At 53.6% G+C, this 19949-nt stretch overlaps 6 protein-coding genes across 9 annotated transcripts in view; 4 read left to right on the forward strand and 2 right to left on the reverse strand.

Annotated features, from left to right (window-relative positions):
* LOC125955729 (TOX high mobility group box family member 4-B-like) overlaps nucleotides 1-4583 on the reverse strand; it is a 9654-nt gene extending 5071 nt beyond the window's left edge. Inside the window, exon 1 of one of the 3 annotated variants that reach the window (XM_049686883.1) lies at nucleotides 4139-4583. The gene's annotated coding sequence lies outside the window, so the exon portion shown is untranslated. Of the gene's footprint in view, nucleotides 1-2144; nucleotides 2492-4134 lie in introns of those variants that run through there. The other 2 variants (XM_049686876.1, XM_049686891.1) reach the window with 2 other exon arrangements.
* LOC125955879 (uncharacterized) overlaps nucleotides 1-19949 on the forward strand; it is a 72961-nt gene that overhangs the window by 175 nt on the left and 52837 nt on the right. The gene's annotated exons all lie outside the window — the stretch shown is intronic.
* LOC125955848 (cytochrome P450 315a1, mitochondrial) lies at nucleotides 6635-9318 on the forward strand. The gene is made up of 10 exons (XM_049687114.1): nucleotides 6635-6838; nucleotides 7002-7065; nucleotides 7134-7482; nucleotides 7559-7765; nucleotides 7825-8018; nucleotides 8093-8302; nucleotides 8390-8523; nucleotides 8604-8822; nucleotides 8884-9114; nucleotides 9184-9318. The coding sequence occupies exons 3-10, from the start codon at nucleotides 7298-7300 to the stop codon at nucleotides 9310-9312; spliced, it is 1509 nt and encodes a 502-aa protein (XP_049543071.1). The 5' UTR covers nucleotides 6635-6838; nucleotides 7002-7065; nucleotides 7134-7297; the 3' UTR covers nucleotides 9313-9318.
* On the reverse strand, nucleotides 9536-11271 carry LOC125955872 (cingulin-like). Its single transcript, XM_049687167.1, has 5 exons — nucleotides 10968-11271; nucleotides 10680-10901; nucleotides 10252-10604; nucleotides 9756-10176; nucleotides 9536-9676 (listed from the first exon to the last, which is right to left on the reverse strand). The coding sequence occupies exons 1-5, from the start codon at nucleotides 11034-11036 to the stop codon at nucleotides 9626-9628; spliced, it is 1116 nt and encodes a 371-aa protein (XP_049543124.1). The 5' UTR covers nucleotides 11037-11271; the 3' UTR covers nucleotides 9536-9625.
* LOC125955870 (transmembrane protein 120 homolog) lies at nucleotides 11915-14888 on the forward strand. Its single transcript, XM_049687152.1, has 6 exons — nucleotides 11915-12292; nucleotides 12441-12559; nucleotides 13629-13907; nucleotides 13992-14433; nucleotides 14519-14665; nucleotides 14774-14888. The coding sequence occupies exons 1-6, from the start codon at nucleotides 12230-12232 to the stop codon at nucleotides 14840-14842; spliced, it is 1119 nt and encodes a 372-aa protein (XP_049543109.1). The 5' UTR covers nucleotides 11915-12229; the 3' UTR covers nucleotides 14843-14888.
* On the forward strand, nucleotides 15894-19752 carry LOC125955715 (uncharacterized). 2 transcript variants are annotated; one of them, XR_007469097.1, is made up of 4 exons: nucleotides 15894-16454; nucleotides 17062-18806; nucleotides 18876-19579; nucleotides 19713-19752. XR_007469097.1 is itself a non-coding variant. In XM_049686862.1 (3 exons), the coding sequence occupies exons 1-3, from the start codon at nucleotides 16166-16168 to the stop codon at nucleotides 19167-19169; spliced, it is 2328 nt and encodes a 775-aa protein (XP_049542819.1). In that variant the 5' UTR covers nucleotides 15894-16165; the 3' UTR covers nucleotides 19170-19650. The 2 variants fall into 2 exon arrangements, 1 of the variants encoding a protein (XP_049542819.1); XM_049686862.1 differs by lacking the exon at nucleotides 19713-19752 and having other exon boundaries at nucleotides 18876-19650.

Below are 19949 nucleotides of genomic sequence, written 5' to 3' on the forward strand. Positions count from 1 at the left end.
GTTGTTTTAGGTTTCTAGTGCTTCCGATACTTTTCATGCCCGCAACAAATAACTTCATTCTACCACCGCCGGAAACGCCGCTCTGGCGATAGCTATAGTAGTCGTTGTCAGCGCCGTCGCCGCCTTCACGAAAGTGTCGTACACACTTTGCGGATAGCCAGCAGCTTAGCAGCGCAGTACACCACCAGCGCGCGCGAGTATTGCGCGAGAAGAAACGATGTTGAAAGAAGACGAAGTGCTTCCTATTCCTTCCTTCCTTCTGCTGTTTCTGCTCAACTCTCGATACGGCAGCAGCCGCTCCCCCCCCTCCCAAACCCCATCTCCCATCTTGTATTGTATGAAGGTCGAAGGCATTGAATGTGTGCCTTGATTGTTGACGTGCAGCTAATACGCATGTATGTGCGCGCGCCCGTGTATGTGTCCGTGCCCATTAAATAATGTTGCGGTTGCGAAAACACACTACTATGCTGCCCACCTACCCTCACCCTCTCTTTCTCTGTCTCTCTCGCTCCCGTTTCCCCTTCCCTTGCTGCCACGATTTACTACCCGCCCGATTCATCATCAGCCATTTTCCCAAGATTGACTTTGTACAGCAGTTCGTCATTATTTCGTGATTTTAGTTAGTAGACACGTTTCTTCCGCTAACGAGAGCGGAATCAAATTACACTCACACACACGCATGTGTTGGTGGTGGTGGTGTGGGGGTTTGGGGGGGAGGTTCGCCAGTGCCCGATTACGTAAACATGACAACACTAACGCGGATGATAAGAGATGGGTGTTGGGGGCAGAAGGTGGCAGAGGGTGGCAGAAAGGAGTAGTATATACTTGTATACTCCTATACCAAACGGGAGAGATAAGATCATCATCGCAGCGCAGTTATTCCGATTTCAATTCCCCCTCTCCCCACCCTGCTAACGTTCCTCCGTTCTCTCAGCTTGGGCACACCACAAGGACTGAGTGTGTGTGTGTGTGTGTGTGAGGAACACAATGAAGGTGGATTCAAAAACCATTTTGGAATTAGAATCACCCAAGTGCATATTCCGAATTACGATGATAGGAACAAACAAAGTAACAAGAACAACACTAACAAACAACATCAATCCCTCTCCCTCTTTCTCTCTATTTACATGTACTTATGTATATATGTGTCCTTCTATCCTCCTGCTTTCTCTTTCTTTACCCAGCGCTATGCGCTTTCCTCCTCTTTTTTCTCTCGCTCGCACGCTCTCTCTCTCTCTCTTTCTCGCTCTTCTGCGCTCTCGCATGTAACCAGTTGCCCTCGGCGGATGGTAGCCAGAAGCGAGAAGGAGGAGGAGAAGGAGGAGAATCCCCGCTGAGCCCGTTGTTTAACATGATAGCATCTTCTAGCATCGCTGCTGGCTGGCTGGCAGCAATAACTCGGAGCGCTGGTTTGTCTGTAATTGTGTGCGGCCGTCTGTTTGATTGTTGATTTTGCTCGATGAGTTGAGGTATTCGCTACACAACACTCCACGCAACATGGACACATGTACCACACCACCTCCACATACACACACACACACACACACACACACACACGCCAGTTCACTTCACTTCACCCCTGCCCCCCTTCCCCTCATATTATATCGCTTCGGTTGATATGTATGTGCGCGGGCGCGCGCTCCTGGTCGCACTTATGTAGTGTGTTGTGTATGCTGGGGCTGTATGTGTGCACGCAGGCTCGGGAGAGCGAGCAACGTGTTTGGTGTATACGTGTGAGCGCGTAGGTGTGTGTGTGTGCGTTGAATAATGGTGGTTGGCATTGTTACTGCTGCTGTTTCAGCGAAACGGTATTGATTGCGTTGCCTGCCTGTTTACGATTTACGATCCGGTTGTTTTTTTTCGTTGTTGTTGTTGTTGTTGTTGCTGTTGCTGGGTTTTGTATTCTTTATCCGTCACTAGCAGTAGTACTGATACTACTACTACTACTACTTTGACTAGCTGTTGGCTAGTTACTATCAGAACCACTATCGCCTCTCCCTCACTGATACGAGTACGCGCTAGCTTGCGGTGCACACTACTTTAAACGTGTATTTCACGTCCCCTCCACCTTCCACTCGCACTGATCCAGTTCCTGAGATGTAACGCTTACACTGTGCCCCCCCCCCCCCCCTTCGCCTCATTACCGCTGGCTACGGCTGGCCTCCTTTTGCATTTCGGTTGTTGTTTGGTGGTTCAGGGTTTTAAATCAGGTTTCCTGAGGAGGGCGCGTATGTTTGGCACATAAACAGGCGAAGGCGAGTGCGGAGTTTCACTAGCGGGGAACTGACCGACCGACCGGTGGATTCACGCACGGTGCACGAGAGAGATTCCCCTTCCCCGAGGTCAAGACGGCGTCCGGCCCCGCAATGCCTGCAATGGGGAGTAAGTCGAGCCGAGAGAGAGAGAGAGAGCACTCCAGCATGCGGACCCGGCCAGCCGCCCGAAATGCGCAACGGTTCCTCCTGAACACCACACACACACACACACACACACACACACACACACATCATTCAGCAGCTACCAAACCAAACACACGAGAAGACCCCGTAAAATCCCGTTGTTCGAGTGCCCCCCCCCCCCCCCCTGGCCTGGCTCCTTCCCCTGCCCCTGCGTCCGTGCACATCGTGCAACTTTCGAACGACTTGGCAAGTAGAAGGGTAGTAGAAGCGAGCGAAAAGGGGTATATGGGACAGAAAGACAGTGTGTGTGAGAGGGAAGAAGACGGCGAAGAAGAAGCAGTTGTTACTACTATCCACAAACCACTAGATAGGGAAGGAGGGCAGCCAGCCGGGGCTGTATAATCAGCGCTCGGCGCTCGTTAGGCTCACGTTATGTCACTCGCGATCTGGCGCGCGCTCGCTCGCTCGCTCGCTCGTTCGCTCGCTCGGTTGCTCGTTTTCCAAATCAAATCGAATCGACGGAGACGGTGGAAGCACGAGGAAGTTCGTTTAACTATTCCTCCCGGAAGGGAGGGAAGGGGACTGGCAGTTTGGTAGAAATTCATATTTAGGCCACGGCATGCCGATGCCGATGCGCGTAACAAAAACTTCTGCTTCGTTGCTGCTGCTGCTGCTTCTTTGCCCGTTTTTGATTTACTCTTTTTCCTCGTTCTCTCTCACTCTCTTTATCACTCTCACTCGCTCGCTCGCTCGCACGCTCTCTCTCTCTCTCTTTCTGTCTTATCACGCGGATCGCTATTGCTTTTCTTCCATTGCTCATGCTTTATGTCAGCGTGCGAGTAAGTGAAGTGAAGTGAAGTGAAGTGAGCGAGTGCGTGAGTGAGTGGCGTTCGCGAGATGCTGGCTGGTGTACGCCACGAAGGAGCTGCCATCCTAGCTCCATAGTGAGTCGGTTCGGTCTCAGTATGGGATTGTGACGAAGGGGCCACCCCTACATAAGCCACCCTATTATATACTTTCAGGCAGCAGCAGCAGCATCGCGCCGAACAGCCTCGACTGTTGTGTTTCGTAAGAGATCGCTCTCTCGCGCGCGCACACAGGTGGAATTGGTGGCCACGGCGGTGACCACCACCACCGCACGAAAACTCCGACTCCGAGAAACGGGCACACACTTCCGTGAAGAAACCGCGCGAGTGAGCGAGCCAACACACACGCACACACACACCCGCGCGTGCCTCTGTGTATGTGTGCTGTGACACGAAACTGTGGAGAATCGCGGCACCGCGCAGCCGAAATCTCGTGAAAACCAACGAAGGACGAGCAATCCAGAGGCATCTCTCTCGCTCTCTCTCTCTCCCCCTCACCGATACACCGACAAGCACGCACGCACACACGCACACTTATGATCCTGGTGCCAGGCACCACCGGGGGACTGGTTTGCACTGATTAGAGGAGAAGAAATTGGGTTTGGAGAGAGCGTTCGGAGCCCCCACCCCCCCGCGAGGACAGAGAGAAAGTGGCCGCGGTTGCGGACTCGTTGATTGGTTCCTTTGTTTTTTGGTGTTTTTTTTTGTTGTTTTGTTGCTAGTTTCCCATATAGCCTCCCACCCCCCGTTCCGCGTCCCTCGACACTCCACGCACAATCCTGACTCCTAAACAACAACAACAACAACATGAACAACAAGAACGACAACAACAAACAGTAAAACCACGAAGCATAGGAAGCGCAGCGCACCTACTACTAGGGAAGAATCTCTCCACCAACGAGGAGAGATAGGGATCCGGTGGCTGCTGCTGCTGCTTCTGTTGGGTGCTGCCTCAAAGCTCTTCTTCACATTGACGGATGAGAACCAAACACACAACACGGCGAAGACGACGATTCGTACGGCGGGCGACTACAAGGACGACGACGACAACGGCGACGATAGTCGTACGCTCCGCTACGGTCGCTGACCGATTGAGAAATGGAAGCAAAAAGTTTTGTCTTCACTCGGAACCTCCTAAGGCGGAATTGAAACCCCTCGGCCGTCATCGTCGTCGTCGTCGTCGTCGTCGTCATCGTGAGCAGCAGTAGCAGCAGCAGCGCTGGTGGTGATGGTGGTGGTGGTGCTGGCCCAGCGACGAAGGCATCCAACGCAAGCATAGAGCAAACCGCTTCGCTCAGCTCAGCTCAGCTCATCGCGAGCGAGCGAGCGTCGTCGTCGTCGTCGTCGTCGTATTGCTTGCTGCTGCTGCTGCTGCTGCTGCTGCTGTCTCTAGTTGGTGCGTACCACATATAGCGCGATTATAGCATGGCACGATTGTTTTGCTGGTGTTGGTGCTAGCGTTCCTCGTTCCTATTGCTTGGAGTTTGAGAAAGAAATAAAAGAAGAAAAAAAACAAAAAGAAAAAAAAAACAGTTGAGTTACGAAAGGTTCTTTGGGAACCGCTTCTGACCTTCTTTTTTTCTTCCCCCCCACCCCGCGCCCTGGTTTTTTCTTCTTCTTTTCGATTGTTTGATGGGTGTTGTAAACTGCTGCTTTCCATTAAAAGCAGCATATTATGTATGGCCTCTCGCGTCGTATTCCCCAAAAAAATCTCATCGTCGGAGTGGCTCCGTGTATTCTCCATGTACTCTCGGTCCCAAGCATGTTCTCGTTGCGTATTATACAAATACATATATATATATACATGTATACATATATAGATGCTTATACATAATGTACACACAAAATGCGCACAGGAGGCAGGAGTGGCGGCCACATAAGCACCACCAAACCAATACGAGCAGCAGCAGAATTTAAACACTACCGCCCGCCCGTCGTCCTAGCCAACAACCCTGCTCGATGATCTCGGTTCAGCGGCAACGCGTCAAGAGATGGGATTGAGGGGCTGTACACAACACAACCGTGAACGTTTTTTGGTGTGCTAGTGGTGGTGGTGTGAGTTGGCCTCTAGCATCGCGTCGTGTGCGTTTGTGGCTGTATGCGCCTACAGAGAGTACAGAGATTTGTTGTTGTTGCTGTTGTTGTTGGTGTTGTTGCACGGCAAGGCAAGCAGCCCAGCCAAGATGATGCGTGTGCGCTATACTGGCTGTACAAGTATGCACGGGCACAAGTGTGTAGAACGCGCGTCGCGCGCAGTGCCGCGCCATACCGTGGCAACCATTTTCTCTGACGCACACGCCAACACATCGCTTCTGTTCGATTGGCTCAGCTGCTGCTGCTGCTGCTGCGGAACCGCGCTACAGGGACATTACTTCTCAAGTTTGATGGCCCGCAAATTGAACATAAATGAAGCGTTTTTCTTGCGCGATAGCATGTCCTCATTCCGCCCGATGGATGGCTTAATAGATGTGCGAGCGAAAGAGAGAGAGAGAGAGAGAGAGAGAGAGAGAGAGAGAGAGAGAGAGAGAGAGAGAGAAATAGAAAGAGAGAGAACGAGAGCGAACAGTATGGTGGAGGGAGAAAGGAAGGGGTGGTTCATACGTTGGTGGTGCGTACTACTGCTGCCGCTGCGCTGCCTTCATTAAATAACGTTCGCTAACAAAGCAGCCTAATTTGTAAGCCAAACAGAACGAACGGTGTACGCCGAGTTGAGACCCGTGCATCGGCGATGATGATGATTATTGTTGTTTGCCCTTCTGCCTGCCGCATGCTTGCCGGGAAGTTCGCCCAGTCGTCCATGAATGAGGAAGTAGGAATGCGAATGCGCTGCGCGAATAATTTAAAAAGCTCTACCAGTCTCCTCCATCTCTCTGTTGCCATCCCTCTCGGGGATTCTGATTGGTATTTTTGGAAATTATGATCCCTTTTACTATTATTATGGAACGAACTTTAAACTGACTCACGACCGCCATTTTCCATGGTGAAGAACCTTCTAACAATGGGATTGAAAGAAAGTTGCTATCAGCACGGCGAAGAGGAAGAGGAAACTCTCTGATCTACGGTTCATTTATCTCGGCTCCGGGTTGGGCTTCCGCTTGTCGCGAAACCACAAGCCAGTCAAGGAATGTTTCCAAGCAGTGAAAGCCGGACCGGACTCAGGAAATCACGCTGATCAGCAATGAACAGATCGATGTTGACGTGGCGAATAAACAAACAAACAAACAAACAAACAAAAACGGCATCAAAATTCAACACTCTACATTTGGTTTCAGGGGGCGTTCAGGGATGATTGATGTTAGGGGATGCGTTGATTTGAGTTGTGAGTGGCCGGTGTGGTTATTTGGCTAACATGATTGCCGGTCAGCGTTCCGCGTTCCGGAATCTCGCGCTGCATCTCGCGCGCTCGCGCAACGGCTCTCACGAGTGAAACCCCCATGAAGGTATACCAACCGACGATCCGATTTGGGTACGCGCGTATCATACCGTAAGATTGGATTGGTCTGGTTGGAGGGGGGTCTCGCGGTTCAGCAGCAGCAGCAGCAGCAGCAGCAGCAGCAGTTCCTCCGCTCCAAGGTTAGTACGATTGGTCGGGTTCAAAGTTCTCGCGCCGTTTATCGCGCTGTTTGTTTATCGCACTCTTCTTTTTTTTTTCTCACTTTCGTTTCATCTTTCGTGAGCTCTCGCAAACACACACCCACACACATACACCCACACGCACACGCACGCACACCTGTAGATGCAGAATTAGAATGCAGAGCAAGAGCAGAGCAAACTGAGTAAACGCTGAGCTGCTCCATTGTGTTAGTTGTTTGTTTATTAGTTTTGTTTTTATGTGTTCGTTTATCGGGTTTTTTTTTGGTTTCAGCAGCAGCGTCTTCTTTTCTTTTCGGTTTGCCGTCCGTCCGGTTTTGTTTAGCGGTTTGTGGGACCGTTTTTCGTTCATATTCCGAGCCTTCCGCGCTCGATTATTGGTGGTTGGATCGAGTTGATCGAGTTGATCCTTGGTTTGCGCGTGCTGTTTGCGTTCCGGCAATGTTCATCTCGCTAGCCGCTCGACAGCGCTCGTTACCTTGGCGCATTCTGCATCGAGCAAAGCATTGCTACCGCTACCACTCGTCGACCGCGTATGGCAAGCCGTTCGAGGAGATACCGGGACCGGCCCGGATTCCACTGATAGGTCGACTGAACGACATTCTGCAGCTAGGCAAACCGGCGGAGTAAGTGAAGGCGAAGGCGAAGGCCCAAAACCCCATCGCTGGCTTGTATTGATCCTCATTTTGCATATATGTATAGGCTACACCTGCGCATCTCGCGATACCACAAACAGCATGGCGATCTGTTCCGGCTGCGGATAGGCGTGCAGAATGCGGTGTTTACGCGCGATCCCGAGCTGATGCGGCGAACGTTTCAGCTCGAGGGCCCATACCCCCGCCATCCGTTGCCCGAGTCGTGGACGTACTTCAACCAGAAGTACAACTACCAGCGCGGTATGCTATTCATGTAAGTGAACCGTGGGAATGGCTGACGCGCGAGCATGACTTTCGTAATCCGGCCGGCAGGGATGGCAACGAGTGGCTGCAGGCACGGAAGCTCTTTAACAAACCCCTCCTGAAGGACGCCACCTGGATGGAAGCACCGATACGGCGCGTCTGCGGGCAGAAGGTCGCGGAGATCAGGGCGATCACGGATCGTCGCCGATCGTTCGGTGCCTTCGAGAACCTCGAGCAGTTCCTGTACCGGTGGTCGGTCGAAGGTAGGTCCGTTTGGTAGGTAGGCGGCAGCAACGGCGTCACCCGTTAAACTCGACCTCTGCTCTGCCTCTGCCAGTGGTGCTGAGCCTGATGCTAGGACGATCGTTCGCTCGCTGCCAGCAGTCGGCCGAGTTTGGTGCGCTGGTGTCCCAGTTCGCCGGCGTCGTGTACGAAATCTTTCGGTGTAGCTCGGAGCTGATGAACGTACCGCCGGCCCTCGCCGATCGCATGAATCTGGTGCCGTGGCAGCAGTTCGAACAGGTGGTACCGAAAACGATCGGTCTAGGTAAGGGTTCTGGGGGATTCGTCCTGGTATGCCACTGGAACCGCAATGCTCATGCAATCCCGGGAAATTCCAAATTTCTCTCAACAGCTTCTTCGATCATCGAATTTGGCATGCGGCACACGGAGCTGGAGGATGGTTTGCTGCACGAGCTGCACGGTCAGATCGACGAGGAGCTGCTGAGGCGCATCTTTGTCGATTTCATCATAGCAGCCGGTGACACGGTAGGTTCCTGGGGGGGGGGGGGGGAGGGAACAACACGAAAGCACACAATAATTGACACACGCCTACGATCATCCATTAGACGTCGTTTGCAACCGTCTGGGCCCTGTATTCGCTAGCCGCTAATCCGGACGTGCAGGGAGCGGTACGCCGCAGCATCGAAGAGACGGCGGGCGGGCTCAGCTCGGCCGCCGTCAATGGGGTGGTGCGGGAAACGCTGCGCCTGTACCCGATCGCACCGTTCGTCGGGCGGTTCGCTGAGGCGGACGCTTCGTTCGGTGGTTACCATCTACCCAAAGATGTAAGGATACGCGCGCGTCATTTCTCGCAGGCTCTCTCTAACAGGCTCTCTCTGGTTACAGACGCTGGTGCTGCTGTCGCTCTACAGTGCCGGGCGGGATGCCCGATTCTTTAGCGCACCGGACGAGTTCAACCCGTACCGGTGGCAGCGTTCCAGTGGCAGCGAACCGTCGGCGGCGTCGCCGGCGACACCGATGGCTACACCGTCAGCCTCGCTACCATTCGCCATTGGCGTACGGTCCTGTGTTGGCCGGAAGATTGCGCTACTCCAGATGGAGTACCTGTTGTCACTGGTGCGCTAATGGCTCTCGAAATCTCAGCATCAGCAGAGTGGTGGCTAATGATTTCCGTTTCGTTCGCAGCTGCTGAAGGAGTTCGAGCTGGAGCTGGACGGGCAGCATCCACCGGTGCGACCGATCCTGAAGCTCATCACCGTACCGGACCACCCGGTCCGCATTGTCTTCAAGCCTCTCCAGCGGGAGTCGGTATAACATCGAATTAATGGCACAGTGGGATTAGTGGTCGGAAAACGCGGGTAATTTGGCAATTTGGGATTGGCAGCGAGGCGATGCCATGCCATGCCCATGCCATGTTTATGTACATTTTTGCAACAACAACAAAACAAAAACGTCGTCTGCCCTTTTATTGCATATTTCAAACTGCGCTGTGATGTTAGGGAGTGGGGGGGGGGGGGGGGGCGAAAACGGTGTTTGTTTAACGTTGAATAACGTTAATAAATGGAATGAATTTATCAATAAATGGTGGTATGGCCTTTGGTTTTAAATATTAAGCGTAACGTGTGTTTCAGTGTCCTGCGACGACCTGCTGCACGTTCTTCACTTCCCGCTGGAATTCCTGCAACGAGCAGAAGAAGCAGAATGATTGGGGGGGTTTTTTTTTTTTGGAAAACCCGAATGGCGAGCTGGCTCGTTACCTTCACGATGGCCCCATACTTCTTCCGGTACGCCTCCAGATCGTGCAGCGTGTGTCGCAGGCACTGCTCGGTGTGTTTCAGTTTGCGCGCCCGATCGGCAATGTGTTTCGCCATCAGCAGGCGCTCCTCGGCCCGCAGCTGCCGCTCGATGGCGAGCGAGTTCGCGAGGCTCACGATCTGCGCATCGTAGTCGTAGAACATCTTGATGAACTTGCCGTACTCGAGCGTGACGGCCAGCATGTTCGATTCCTGCTTGGCGATCTCCTGCTGCAGCACGCAGTTCAGCTCGCTCAGATCCTTGTTCAGCGTCAGCAGCTCGAGCTCCTTCTGCTTGACCGTTTCGCACTCGTTCCGCTGCTCGTCGAGCGCCACCTGCAGCTGCTCCCGTTCGTGGGCCTGCTGCTCGATGGTGTGCTGTAGGCTGAACGGGAAACGGGGTGGAATTATTGTGCAGGAATAGGCAATATGTAATGGGAAAACGGGGGGAGATCCATACCGCGATGATTCCTGCGCTGCGGTGTGCGCTTCGTGTAACCGTGCGCTCAGCTCGGCGATGCGGGTTGACTGTGCCTCCTGCTCGCCGGCCATCTGTTTGATCCGTCCCTGGAGCTGCTGCCGGTCGTCTTCCGTCTCCTTTAGCTGCCGCAGGCAGCCATTGTGATCCGCCTCCCGGTGCTCTAGGCTAACGCGCAGCTCCTCGTTGGACTTTTGCAACGCTCGGATCCGCTCCGCCTGCTCGATGCTGGCGTGCTTGAGCATGATTTCGATCGCTTGCAGCTCCATGATTTTCGCCTTCAGTTCCGCGATCTGCTCGGTGGCCTGCCGCTCCTCGATGCCCGCCGTGTGCGCCTGCGGGAGATGGAAAACGAGATATTACATTGCTTGCCATCGTGCGTCGCAGCCACCGCCGCTAGGATCGCGTACCTTTGGATCGGCAGTCTTCCGGCTGTGTCTCGGCTGTTCGGCCGCCTGCTTGAGTGTCGCCACTTGTTTCTGCAGCTGAGCCAGCTCGCGGTCGCGCCGTTTCAGTTCCCCTTCCTTCTCCTCCACCAGTGCGCGCAGGTCGATGTTTTTCTTTTCCACGTAGGCATACTTCATGACCAGGTTCTCGTTATCCTTTAGGCAATCGTCCAGCTGCTTTTGGGTCTGCAATGGTTCAGGGTGAAAAGTGTTAAGGTGTGTGCGACCGCGGGGGAGGGGGGAAGCTCTTACCATTTCATATTTCGCTTCAAAATCCGTCGACGGGGCTTTGGTATCGGTGGAAGGGCTTTGAGACTCCATGTCTATTGGCCAGCTTTACCAGCAAAACACACACACACACACACTCTGGCCATCTGCTAACGAGTCGCTCCTCCGGGGCGGCCCCGTACTGCCGACCGCGCTTGCTCGCCCGACAGCTGTGTGCGCGCAGACAGACAGCCAGCCAGCCAGCAGTAAACAATTTGCTGTGACGTACGGTTCACTCTTGTCGGTATAACTTTGCCACACTGACTGACAGCCACCCGTGTGCATGCCATTACATTGTTCTTCCATTCTCGAACGGGCGACAAACGATAGCACTGTATACCTGATCTGGCTGCCAGCTTCATAGACAAGAGATACGTGTGAGCTCAGGTAGAAGCCGTACGCTCGTACGACGCACGCTGTCATCCCTCAACCAGGGTCGACCAAGGGGCTTTGCGATTGCAACGCGAAAAAATGAGGATTTCGTAATTAAGTTTTATCTGCTTCTGCTTGCCATTTGAAAAGGGGAAGCCACGAAGCCAGATTTGATTGTAAACCTTTTGTTCGAAGCGTTTTAGGCCTGTACCCGAGTTATCCTAAGGTAACTCATTCACAGTGTTGCCAGCAGCTGCCCGGTATCGTTGCTCGTTCCGAACGTTAACGAAACAAACTAAATCCAACGTCGGGTTTGCCGCATTATGGGGTAAACATTTAAAAGCTCATTTGCTTACTCCAGCGAGCGCCATCCTATCATCGACTGCATGGAGGACATGTAGGAGCATTTGAAAGACTTAAAAAATATTTAAAAAGTCAGCGATAAATACTGCGTATGCTCGAGTTACGAGTTCCCGGCCTAGCCCTGCAGTATAGCGTCCGCGCGCGCGCGCGCGCACCCGTGCCTCCACCATGTGTCAAATGCAACCCTGCCCCGGGATTGGTCGGCTGTCGTTGGCTGGTTCGCTGGTCAGTGCAACTGTGCTTGTCAATATCGTATCATTTGAGGCGTTTCTGGTCAGGTACGCTAGTCTGGTCGTCCCGTGCTGGTTGATTGGAACTGTTGCAAAGAAGCCTGCCTTCTCGGCTCTTCTCGCCCCCCACCCCCATTTACTTTTCCGTAACCACCGGACGTCTCGTTTGCGGGAGCTGTAACAGAAAGAAAGAAAGAAAGAAAAAAACCGATACAAAAGACCAAACGGAGTTCGGCCACCGGATTCGGATCGGTGTTCGGTTGCTGTGCTGTTTGTGAAACGATGGATGTGAACGAGCTGGAACGAGAATGGTCCGAGCTGACCGAGGAGTTCCGGAGCCTGGAGGTACGTACCGTACGGGCTGTTGTTTTTGTCGTTTTAGTGTTGTTGTTGTTGGTGTTGTGTTCGGCCATTGTGTCGCGCTTTAATGTGCCACTAACCAACCTCTACCCTCTTTCTTTCTCTCTCTCTCTCTCGCTCTCGACGGCGACAGGAGGCCAACCAATCGTACTTGGACCTGCACGAACGGCTGGAGGAGATGCAGGAGAAATGCACGAAGCAAATCCAACACCAGCGCTACCGCATGCAGCAGATATCGAAGATTTTGAAGCAGTAAGTATGGCGAGGGAGTTGTTGTTTGCTGCGTTTTGCCGGGTTTTTCTTTTTTGGTGTGTTTTAAGCTCGACCGATTCGCGGTCCTCATCTCATTTCGCGCATACATTGCGCCCTTTGTATAGCCGACACACACACACACACACATACACACACAACAGGTGGGCGATAAGATAAATGATGGACCCTGATCGAAACGGATGGAATGGAGTTTGGTCTGCGCTTTATGGTCTGCGGTCTGAGGTTTGCTTCGTGTTGCCTTTTGGGTTGCAAATCACTTCTGTGTATTGCCTTTTAAGCCGCACGCGGCGCTTATCGCACGGGCAACCGGGCACCGGTCCCGGTCCCGTTGTTATCTACGATAACAAACACCAACAAGCGGTCGCTAATCGGCTGCGTCTTTGCTTTTCCCCGCCCCCAACCATCTTACACCCATTATTTTCCAGTTTTGTTTTGTTTTGTTTTGCACGGTACACGATGACGTACCTTTTGTTGTGTTGTTGTTGTGGTTGATATTAGCTAATAACTTCCAGTGGCGAACGAATAGTGGTTTGGGGATTATTTAGAGAGTTTCGAGAAACAAACCGCATATGCAAGGCGCACAAGACAAGGACGGTGTGGCCGTGCCATCCTCCACCATGCTAAACTCATTAGCCCTCCCCGGCTCTACACATTCATCTTTCGTCTAAACTTTGCGATGACGGACGGTGTGTCCAATCAAGGCACGGAAGGTCGACGGTGTGGCTGTTGCGGTAATTACCATCGGAGGGCGCGCGCGCGCGCGCCACTAAAGCCAAAACCAGTGACCACCAATCACTGCTGGTTTAGCCGGAGCGCAATGGTGCGAGGCCGACGAATTGCGAACGCGTTGCTGAATGCTGTATTGGTGAGCTCGCGGGAGCTTGCATAGTGCGATGCGATGCAAAAAAGGCAGAAAACTCTCTCTCACACACACAGGCAACATTCGGAAGGTCCTTCTGTATGCGAAACATCGAAGGACCTGAATGCTCCATCTCTGTAGACCCTTATCCTTATCTCACCACCTTCACTCGCTCCCTCATCCCCGCAGGTACACACGCACCGAGCCGCCCTCTTCCGCCACGGACCAAGAATGGCTCTCGCTGTTCAACAAGAACATCATGAAACGGAAGGCGCAAATACACGAGATCGAGCAGGGATTGCCGCAGCAGAACAGCCGCTACCTGAAGATCATTCTCGGTGATGTCAACGTGTCGATTCTGAACCGCAACGATAAGGTCCGGTACAAGGACGAGTACGAGAAGTTCAAGCTGATCCTGAACGTGATCGGGTTGCTGCTGTCGTTTCTAAACATCGTGTTCAACCTAAGGTAAAAGGGGCGTTGGGCAACAACAACGCAACAACAGCGCGCAAACAGCCTTCTCTATTCTAACCTTCGCTTCGCCAATTGCAGAGCGCTCGAGCTGGTGTTTCTGTTCCTGCTGGTGTGGTACTACTGTACGCTTACGATAAGGGAATCGATTTTGAAGGTGAACGGCTCGCGGATAAAGGGCTGGTGGCGGCTGCACCACTTCATCTCGACCGTGTGCGCGGGCGTGCTGCTCGTGTGGCCCCAGGGTGAACCGTGGCAGCTGTTCCGGTCGCAGTTCATGTACTTCAACGTCTACATCAGCCTGGTGCAGTACATGCAGTTCCGCTACCAGAAGGGCGTCCTGTACCGGCTGAAGGCCCTCGGTGAGCGCCACAACATGGACATCACGATCGAGGGCTTCCACTCGTGGATGTGGCGGGGGCTGAGCTTCCTCATACCGTTCCTGTTCGTCGGCTATCTGTTCCAGTTCTACAACGCGTGGACACTGTACCAGCTGTCGGCCCATCCGGATGCCACCTGGCAGGTGAGAGCCAACAGCCCCTGCCCCCTGACCTGACCTAACCGTTTCATTGCAATTCTTCTCCTTCTCCTCCTTTACCTCCTGCCAGATTCCGGTGTTGAGTACGTTGTTTTTGATTCTGTTTGCGGGCAACACGACCACGACCCTGCTGGTCATACCACAGAAGCTCAGCGAGCACACGGAGAACCGGTACCGGCTCATGAACCTGATAGCTTCCAAGGGCCAGTCGGCGAAGGTACGACCGACTTGTTTTACTAGCTCCTTTACTGCTCCTTTACTTTCTTTCCTCTATTTGTTTAACATCTTTTTCTCTCTCTCTCTCTCTCACACACGCTCGTTGCAGGACGTTAATACGAATGCGACAGAGGCACGGTCTGCTGCCAGTGCTGAGGGGTCCGCAAAGAGTGAATAAAATGAAATGTTTCCGTTTTCCCCCCACTTTACTCTACACTCGCAAGTGCGTTTCATTCGGGGTGGGAGGGTGGGAAGCAAAGAGTGGGGCAGCACAATCAGCAACGTCACAGGACAGCAGACACGCATTACTCACAGGATGCGTGGATACCTGGACCTGGACACTATCACCGGTGTTGCAATCGATGATGATGATGACGTGCTCATCGCTCTCCTATCCTGTCACTCTGTCACACGACGTAGCGCTGTGTAGCGTAGTGAAGGACGTTGTTTAGAGCTGAGACATATCTCGATTCTCTGACCTTACCTCACACCTAAACAAACCTCACCGCTACATAAGCTGCCTGATAGGAGACACAACATGGACACACCGCAGCAGCAGCAGCAGGTCATTATCTATCATGCTTATGTTTTCCCCCCTATCAGTCAGCCCAGAGTTGCGCGATATGGGCGCAATCGGCAGCCATCGATTACCCCGGGGGAAACGCACGCGATGTGCGATGATCAGTAAACACCAGCGCAACCGGCGATACCGATGAGCGAACATGGCCGTTGGAATGCCCAGTTATCCACTACCGGTGGTCCTATCGAGGGCCTATCGACCTCTCCTTCTCACTTTCTCTCTCTCTCTCGCTCTCTCTCTCGCTGGCTGACACTCCTCGTATACTGTCGAGGCGAGTTGAGTGGCAATCGGAGCTGTATGATAACGATAACCGACCGGTAACGGACCGAACCGTATTATCTACTAGGTGAGCAACAGGTGGGAACGTTGTACCGCTCGCTTCGGTCTGCCCGTCGTCTGCCCGTCGTCGTCGTCGTCGTCGTCGTCGTCATCGTGTACCATACAGACCCATTGACAGGGCCTGACTGATACGTATCATCAATTAGCTGTATTTGTCCAACGGGTGCGGGGCACCCGACGGCACTGACCAAGCACGACCAAGTGGGTGGGTGGGTGGGTGGTCCACCACAACACACCGCACACCTGGAGACGCTCGTCTGCCCTCTCAGCTGCTGCTGCTGCTGCAGTCGTTCCACGTACCTTCGGCTGTTCGGGGGGGTTCCGTGGTTGTTCCGTGGTACCATCTCTTCATCTTCATTCTGCGTTTGCGTTCTGCCACACCACGTACGGTTTACGGCCATAGTCATACAAAATCCGCGGACCTGCGCCAACGCGTTAAAACCGTTAGGGCCCCTAGCTGGCCAAGCTGGGTGCTGATTATAGAAGCGAGCAAGGAAGTAACAGTGCATCAAGCAAACGAGGCTCGGGGTCTGACTCAGAGTGTGCGTGCGTGCGAGTGGTTCCCGGGCGGGCTCGAGACCGATGGAGCAGCTCGTACAGTGCATCGTCGGGCTGGCGTACGCGTCGGCCGGGCTGATGTACGGGTATCTGCTGGTGCTGCCGCTTGCATCCGACACCAGCGTCGCCTGTCTGTACGATGAAACGCTCTACTGGCCGCACATTATCATCATCATCGCGATGATCATCACCGTGCTGGTGACGAATGGGCTCAAGCTGAACAACGGCAAGACGCAGTTCGTCCATCTGTACCTGCTGCTGGCCGGGGCATTCTTTTCCCTGGCCGCCGGGCTCGTCTTCCTGCTTGCTGCAGGTATGTGCAGAGAAGTCTATGTGTGTGTGAGTGTGCGTGCAGTATCGCTGAAGTGTGTGTGGACGTGACGGCGAACTCTCCTCGTGTCCTTCCGGTCAATGCAATCCGATCCGCCATGATAGGGGGATTAGATACGAGTACTATCTGGACCACTGCTTGCTGCCCTATAGCTATATAGCTTTACCCCGTATCGGCAATACCGAAATGATTCACTCCAAAACCCCCATGTGATGAGGTTGGTTTCGAAACAGAAAACAGGCCGCCATGCCTTTGCTTTCGTTGGTAAGCAATGTCGGTAAGAGATGCTATCAAAATTTGGCGCTCAACGCCCGCAAGTTCGTTGCAGCACCCAACCCCAACCAATCAACCAAATATTACTGCAGTGCCTCAAGAGACTCCAAATGTACGCACACACATTCTGGTTCTGGTGAAGATCTTGTGGACAGAAATCAAATTGCGTTTAAAGATGTAGCTTCTATCGATGGTAGTAGTATTAGTTGTACCAGGAAGCGATTGTACCAGGAATTTACAACGCGATAGGACGGTCTAGGGCGAACGAAGTCAACGGTACAAAACATCATCTAGCATTTTTCGACTTTTTTCGTAGATGTGGTACCGGCCATCTATCTGGGCGCGGTCTCGATCGGTTTAACGCTGGTGCCCGGCCTGAGCTACCTGCACATACGCTGTACGGGGCGGTTCCGCGTGACCTACATGTCGCTGTGCACCTTCTGGTATCTCGTTGGTATTGCCTCGAGCGCTACCATCTCCGCGATGGCGTTTGACGGTGAGAACCGTCTCGATGGTACGCAACAGCAGGAACAACGGGAACAGTTCCACCAGAACGTAGCGATCGCCCTGCTGGCTAGCAGCGCGTTCACGATCGTGCTGCTGGCGGTGGTCGAGATGCTGCAGCGCGAAGCGATCGTCGACTACAAGCGTCCGCTCGATCTCGATACCGCGATCGCCCACGATAGCGGGAAGCTGGTGGCCCGCGGTCTTCACCGTTCCACCGACTCGTTCGCTTACTTCGGCCGACCGCAGCAGCAGGATCGGGACTCGACCGCCACCGGCCACCACTTCGGTGACAACCGGTACCGGCCGCTGTGGACGGTTTACTCGATCGCGACCAAGCTCGTTGGGCTGCTGGCCTTCTACTGGGTCCTGCTGTTCCTCGGTTTCCAGGCCAGCATCAACCTGTTCGAGCAACCGAACGCCTGGTACTGTGTGTTTTGGTTTATGGCGGCCGGCGCCCTGGTCAGTACGGTCGCCAGCCCGCTCCTACCGCCGAAGGTACTGTTCCTGCTCTCGTCAGCACTGTACGTGATCGGGCTGGTCCTGTGCGTCGCTTTCTACGCGTCCGATCAGTCCGATCTGCACTTCGGCATCGCCAAGCTGCTGTACTTTGCGTTCGTCGGCTGTACGCTCCCGCTGCCGTCGATCAACATCCTCGAGCTGGCACCGTTCAACTACAACGAGACGATGCTGGCCTTCGGGACGGTGCTCGAGCTGCTCGGTGTTGCCCTGCTGCAGTACTTCGGCAGTCTCGATGGTACGCTGTTCGGTATGGAGGCGGTCGGGCCGCTCGGTATCGATGTGCGACCGATCGAATCGCACAAGGGTGTGATTGCGTCGCACTACATCACGGCGATCGTGCTCGGGTTGGTGCTGGCCCTGCTCGTCCTCTGGCACATGCCCGGCACCCAGTGGAAGACGCTGCCCGCGATCGAGCGCAAGATTGGCGGGATGCGCTCGTACTTTGCGTTCAGCCGGAAGGATCTGCTAGCGCCGCCCGCCGGTGGTACGCTCGATACGCCCGGCTATCTAACCACGAACGGTGGTCACGTCAACCGGGGTGTGGTGGATGGATCGAACCCGGTGTACACCGGTGCCGGCAATGGGCTCAGTAGCAGTGGCGGCCGGCTCCGGGCCGACGAGCTCCGGTACACGGCGTACGGTACGGGAGCGGATTCGCACACGTCGTACGCCGGTTCGTACGATAGCCACAGTGGCCCGAGCACTGGCCCCTTCCAGGACTTTGAGCTGCATGCCGATGGTCCGGCGCAACAGTTGGCGCGGACCGGCAACACCGGGCTGGAGAGCGGTGGCACTCCGCTAGCGGCCGCCATGTACAACACGCACCATTCGTTGCCGAGTCAGCAGAAAATGAATAACATCAACGCAGGCCTCCGGTACGCCAAACAGCAGCAGCAGCAGCAGCACCTGCCATCTGCGGACCACGCTACCGAGCTGGAAGGTTACCTCGTCGAGCGAGGACAGATCCTGCAACCGCGCGCACTGCTCGCACGCGACGGTTCGCACGCCGGCAGTCACTCGAGCCTTCGGCCTAGGGTAAGTACGCACGCACCCGTGTGTCTGTGTGACTCACTGCAACTGAGCTTATTGGTGCAACCCCGGCAGGAGCTGCAGGACGCACCGACACCGCCACCGATGCCACCGGCCGGCTATCTCACCAAGTCGTTGCCGCGCGTCAAGGCGGTCCGGCAGTCGCGCATCCCGCCGCTGATACCGAAACCGGAGCGGGAGGAGGAGGTGGTGATACCGGGCGTCGAGTACCTGCCGAACCTGGTGCCGAGCCAGTTCCTGCGCCAGTCCGTCCAAACCGGCACCAACATCTTCCTGGCGACAGCGACGGCCGGCGGCTACCGCTCGCCGACGCGTTCCCCGTATGACCAAAGGGACCAGGACCAGTGACACCCAGTACCCTTCATTCACCCTCCCTCCTTCCCCTTTTCTTCCTCATTTTCTCCACCTTCCAAAGTACAGTGACCAGAGCAGGCGTAAACCATTTCAACCACCTGAACGTGAGCAGTTGCATGTTGCAGCCTGTCTTTGTGGATGTCCCAAGCAAAGGGGGCATCTGTTCGCATTCCACAATATAGTGCCCCAGTAAAATTGGTTTTCCGAAAATCATCATCGAGTTGTTTGTATTGTTCTGTTGCTGCTTTTTTGGGTGCTTTGTTTTTACTGTTACCGTACTGTTTAAAAACTGTTGGACAAAAAGTGGGCCGCATATTTGTGTCGCAGTAGCAGTAGTTCAGCTGTTATTATACGCGGTCTGTCGCAAAGTAAACAGGATTTTTCCAAAAAAAGGGACATTTCTGGTGGGTATATGTGTTTGAAAGATAAATCCTTTCCTGATTTTCTGCTAAAATGTGAAGCCATACGCTTGTTGCAACGAATTTAAACGTTTCCGTAAATGTTATCTATCTATTTTTAATTTTGTATTTTTTATAGGTTTTCAACACTGCTATTGACAACCATGGCAAGTTTCACGTCGAAATATTCACTAGTGTTTGAGATACGTATTTTTTTGTGAACTTCTAAAAGTGCATTCTTCGTTTCTCTGCATTGTCGCAAATTTTCAAGCAAAGAATTTACGTAAAAAATATTTTTTCTGCTGCAAATATACCAATGCGAATGGTACAGAATGTCTTTAGTGACGATACTACGTCAAAAAAAATTATTTACAGT

The sequence above is a fragment of the Anopheles darlingi genome, chromosome X (assembly GCF_943734745.1).
Source record: "Anopheles darlingi chromosome X, idAnoDarlMG_H_01, whole genome shotgun sequence".
NCBI classification, from domain to species: Eukaryota; Metazoa; Arthropoda; class Insecta; order Diptera; family Culicidae; genus Anopheles; species Anopheles darlingi.

Coding starts and splice junctions, on each gene's coding strand:
- LOC125955715 (XM_049686862.1), top strand. CDS start 16,166: ATGGAGCAGCTCGTACAGTGCATCGTCGGGCTGGCGTACGCGTCGGCC. Junction 16,455..17,061: donor CGTCTTCCTGCTTGCTGCAG/GTATGTGCAGAG, acceptor CTTTTTTCGTAG/ATGTGGTACCGGCCATCTAT. Junction 18,807..18,875: donor ACTCGAGCCTTCGGCCTAGG/GTAAGTACGCAC, acceptor CAACCCCGGCAG/GAGCTGCAGGACGCACCGAC.
- LOC125955872 (XM_049687167.1), bottom strand. CDS start 11,036: ATGGAGTCTCAAAGCCCTTCCACCGATACCAAAGCCCCGTCGACGGAT. Junction 10,902..10,967: donor TTGAAGCGAAATATGAAATG/GTAAGAGCTTCC, acceptor GAACCATTGCAG/ACCCAAAAGCAGCTGGACGA. Junction 9,677..9,755: donor AGTATGGGGCCATCGTGAAG/GTAACGAGCCAG, acceptor TGCTCGTTGCAG/GAATTCCAGCGGGAAGTGAA.
- LOC125955870 (XM_049687152.1), top strand. CDS start 12,230: ATGGATGTGAACGAGCTGGAACGAGAATGGTCCGAGCTGACCGAGGAG. Junction 12,293..12,440: donor AGGAGTTCCGGAGCCTGGAG/GTACGTACCGTA, acceptor CGACGGCGACAG/GAGGCCAACCAATCGTACTT. Junction 14,434..14,518: donor ATCCGGATGCCACCTGGCAG/GTGAGAGCCAAC, acceptor ACCTCCTGCCAG/ATTCCGGTGTTGAGTACGTT.
- LOC125955848 (XM_049687114.1), top strand. CDS start 7,298: ATGTTCATCTCGCTAGCCGCTCGACAGCGCTCGTTACCTTGGCGCATT. Junction 8,019..8,092: donor GTACCGGTGGTCGGTCGAAG/GTAGGTCCGTTT, acceptor TGCCTCTGCCAG/TGGTGCTGAGCCTGATGCTA. Junction 8,303..8,389: donor ACCGAAAACGATCGGTCTAG/GTAAGGGTTCTG, acceptor TTCTCTCAACAG/CTTCTTCGATCATCGAATTT.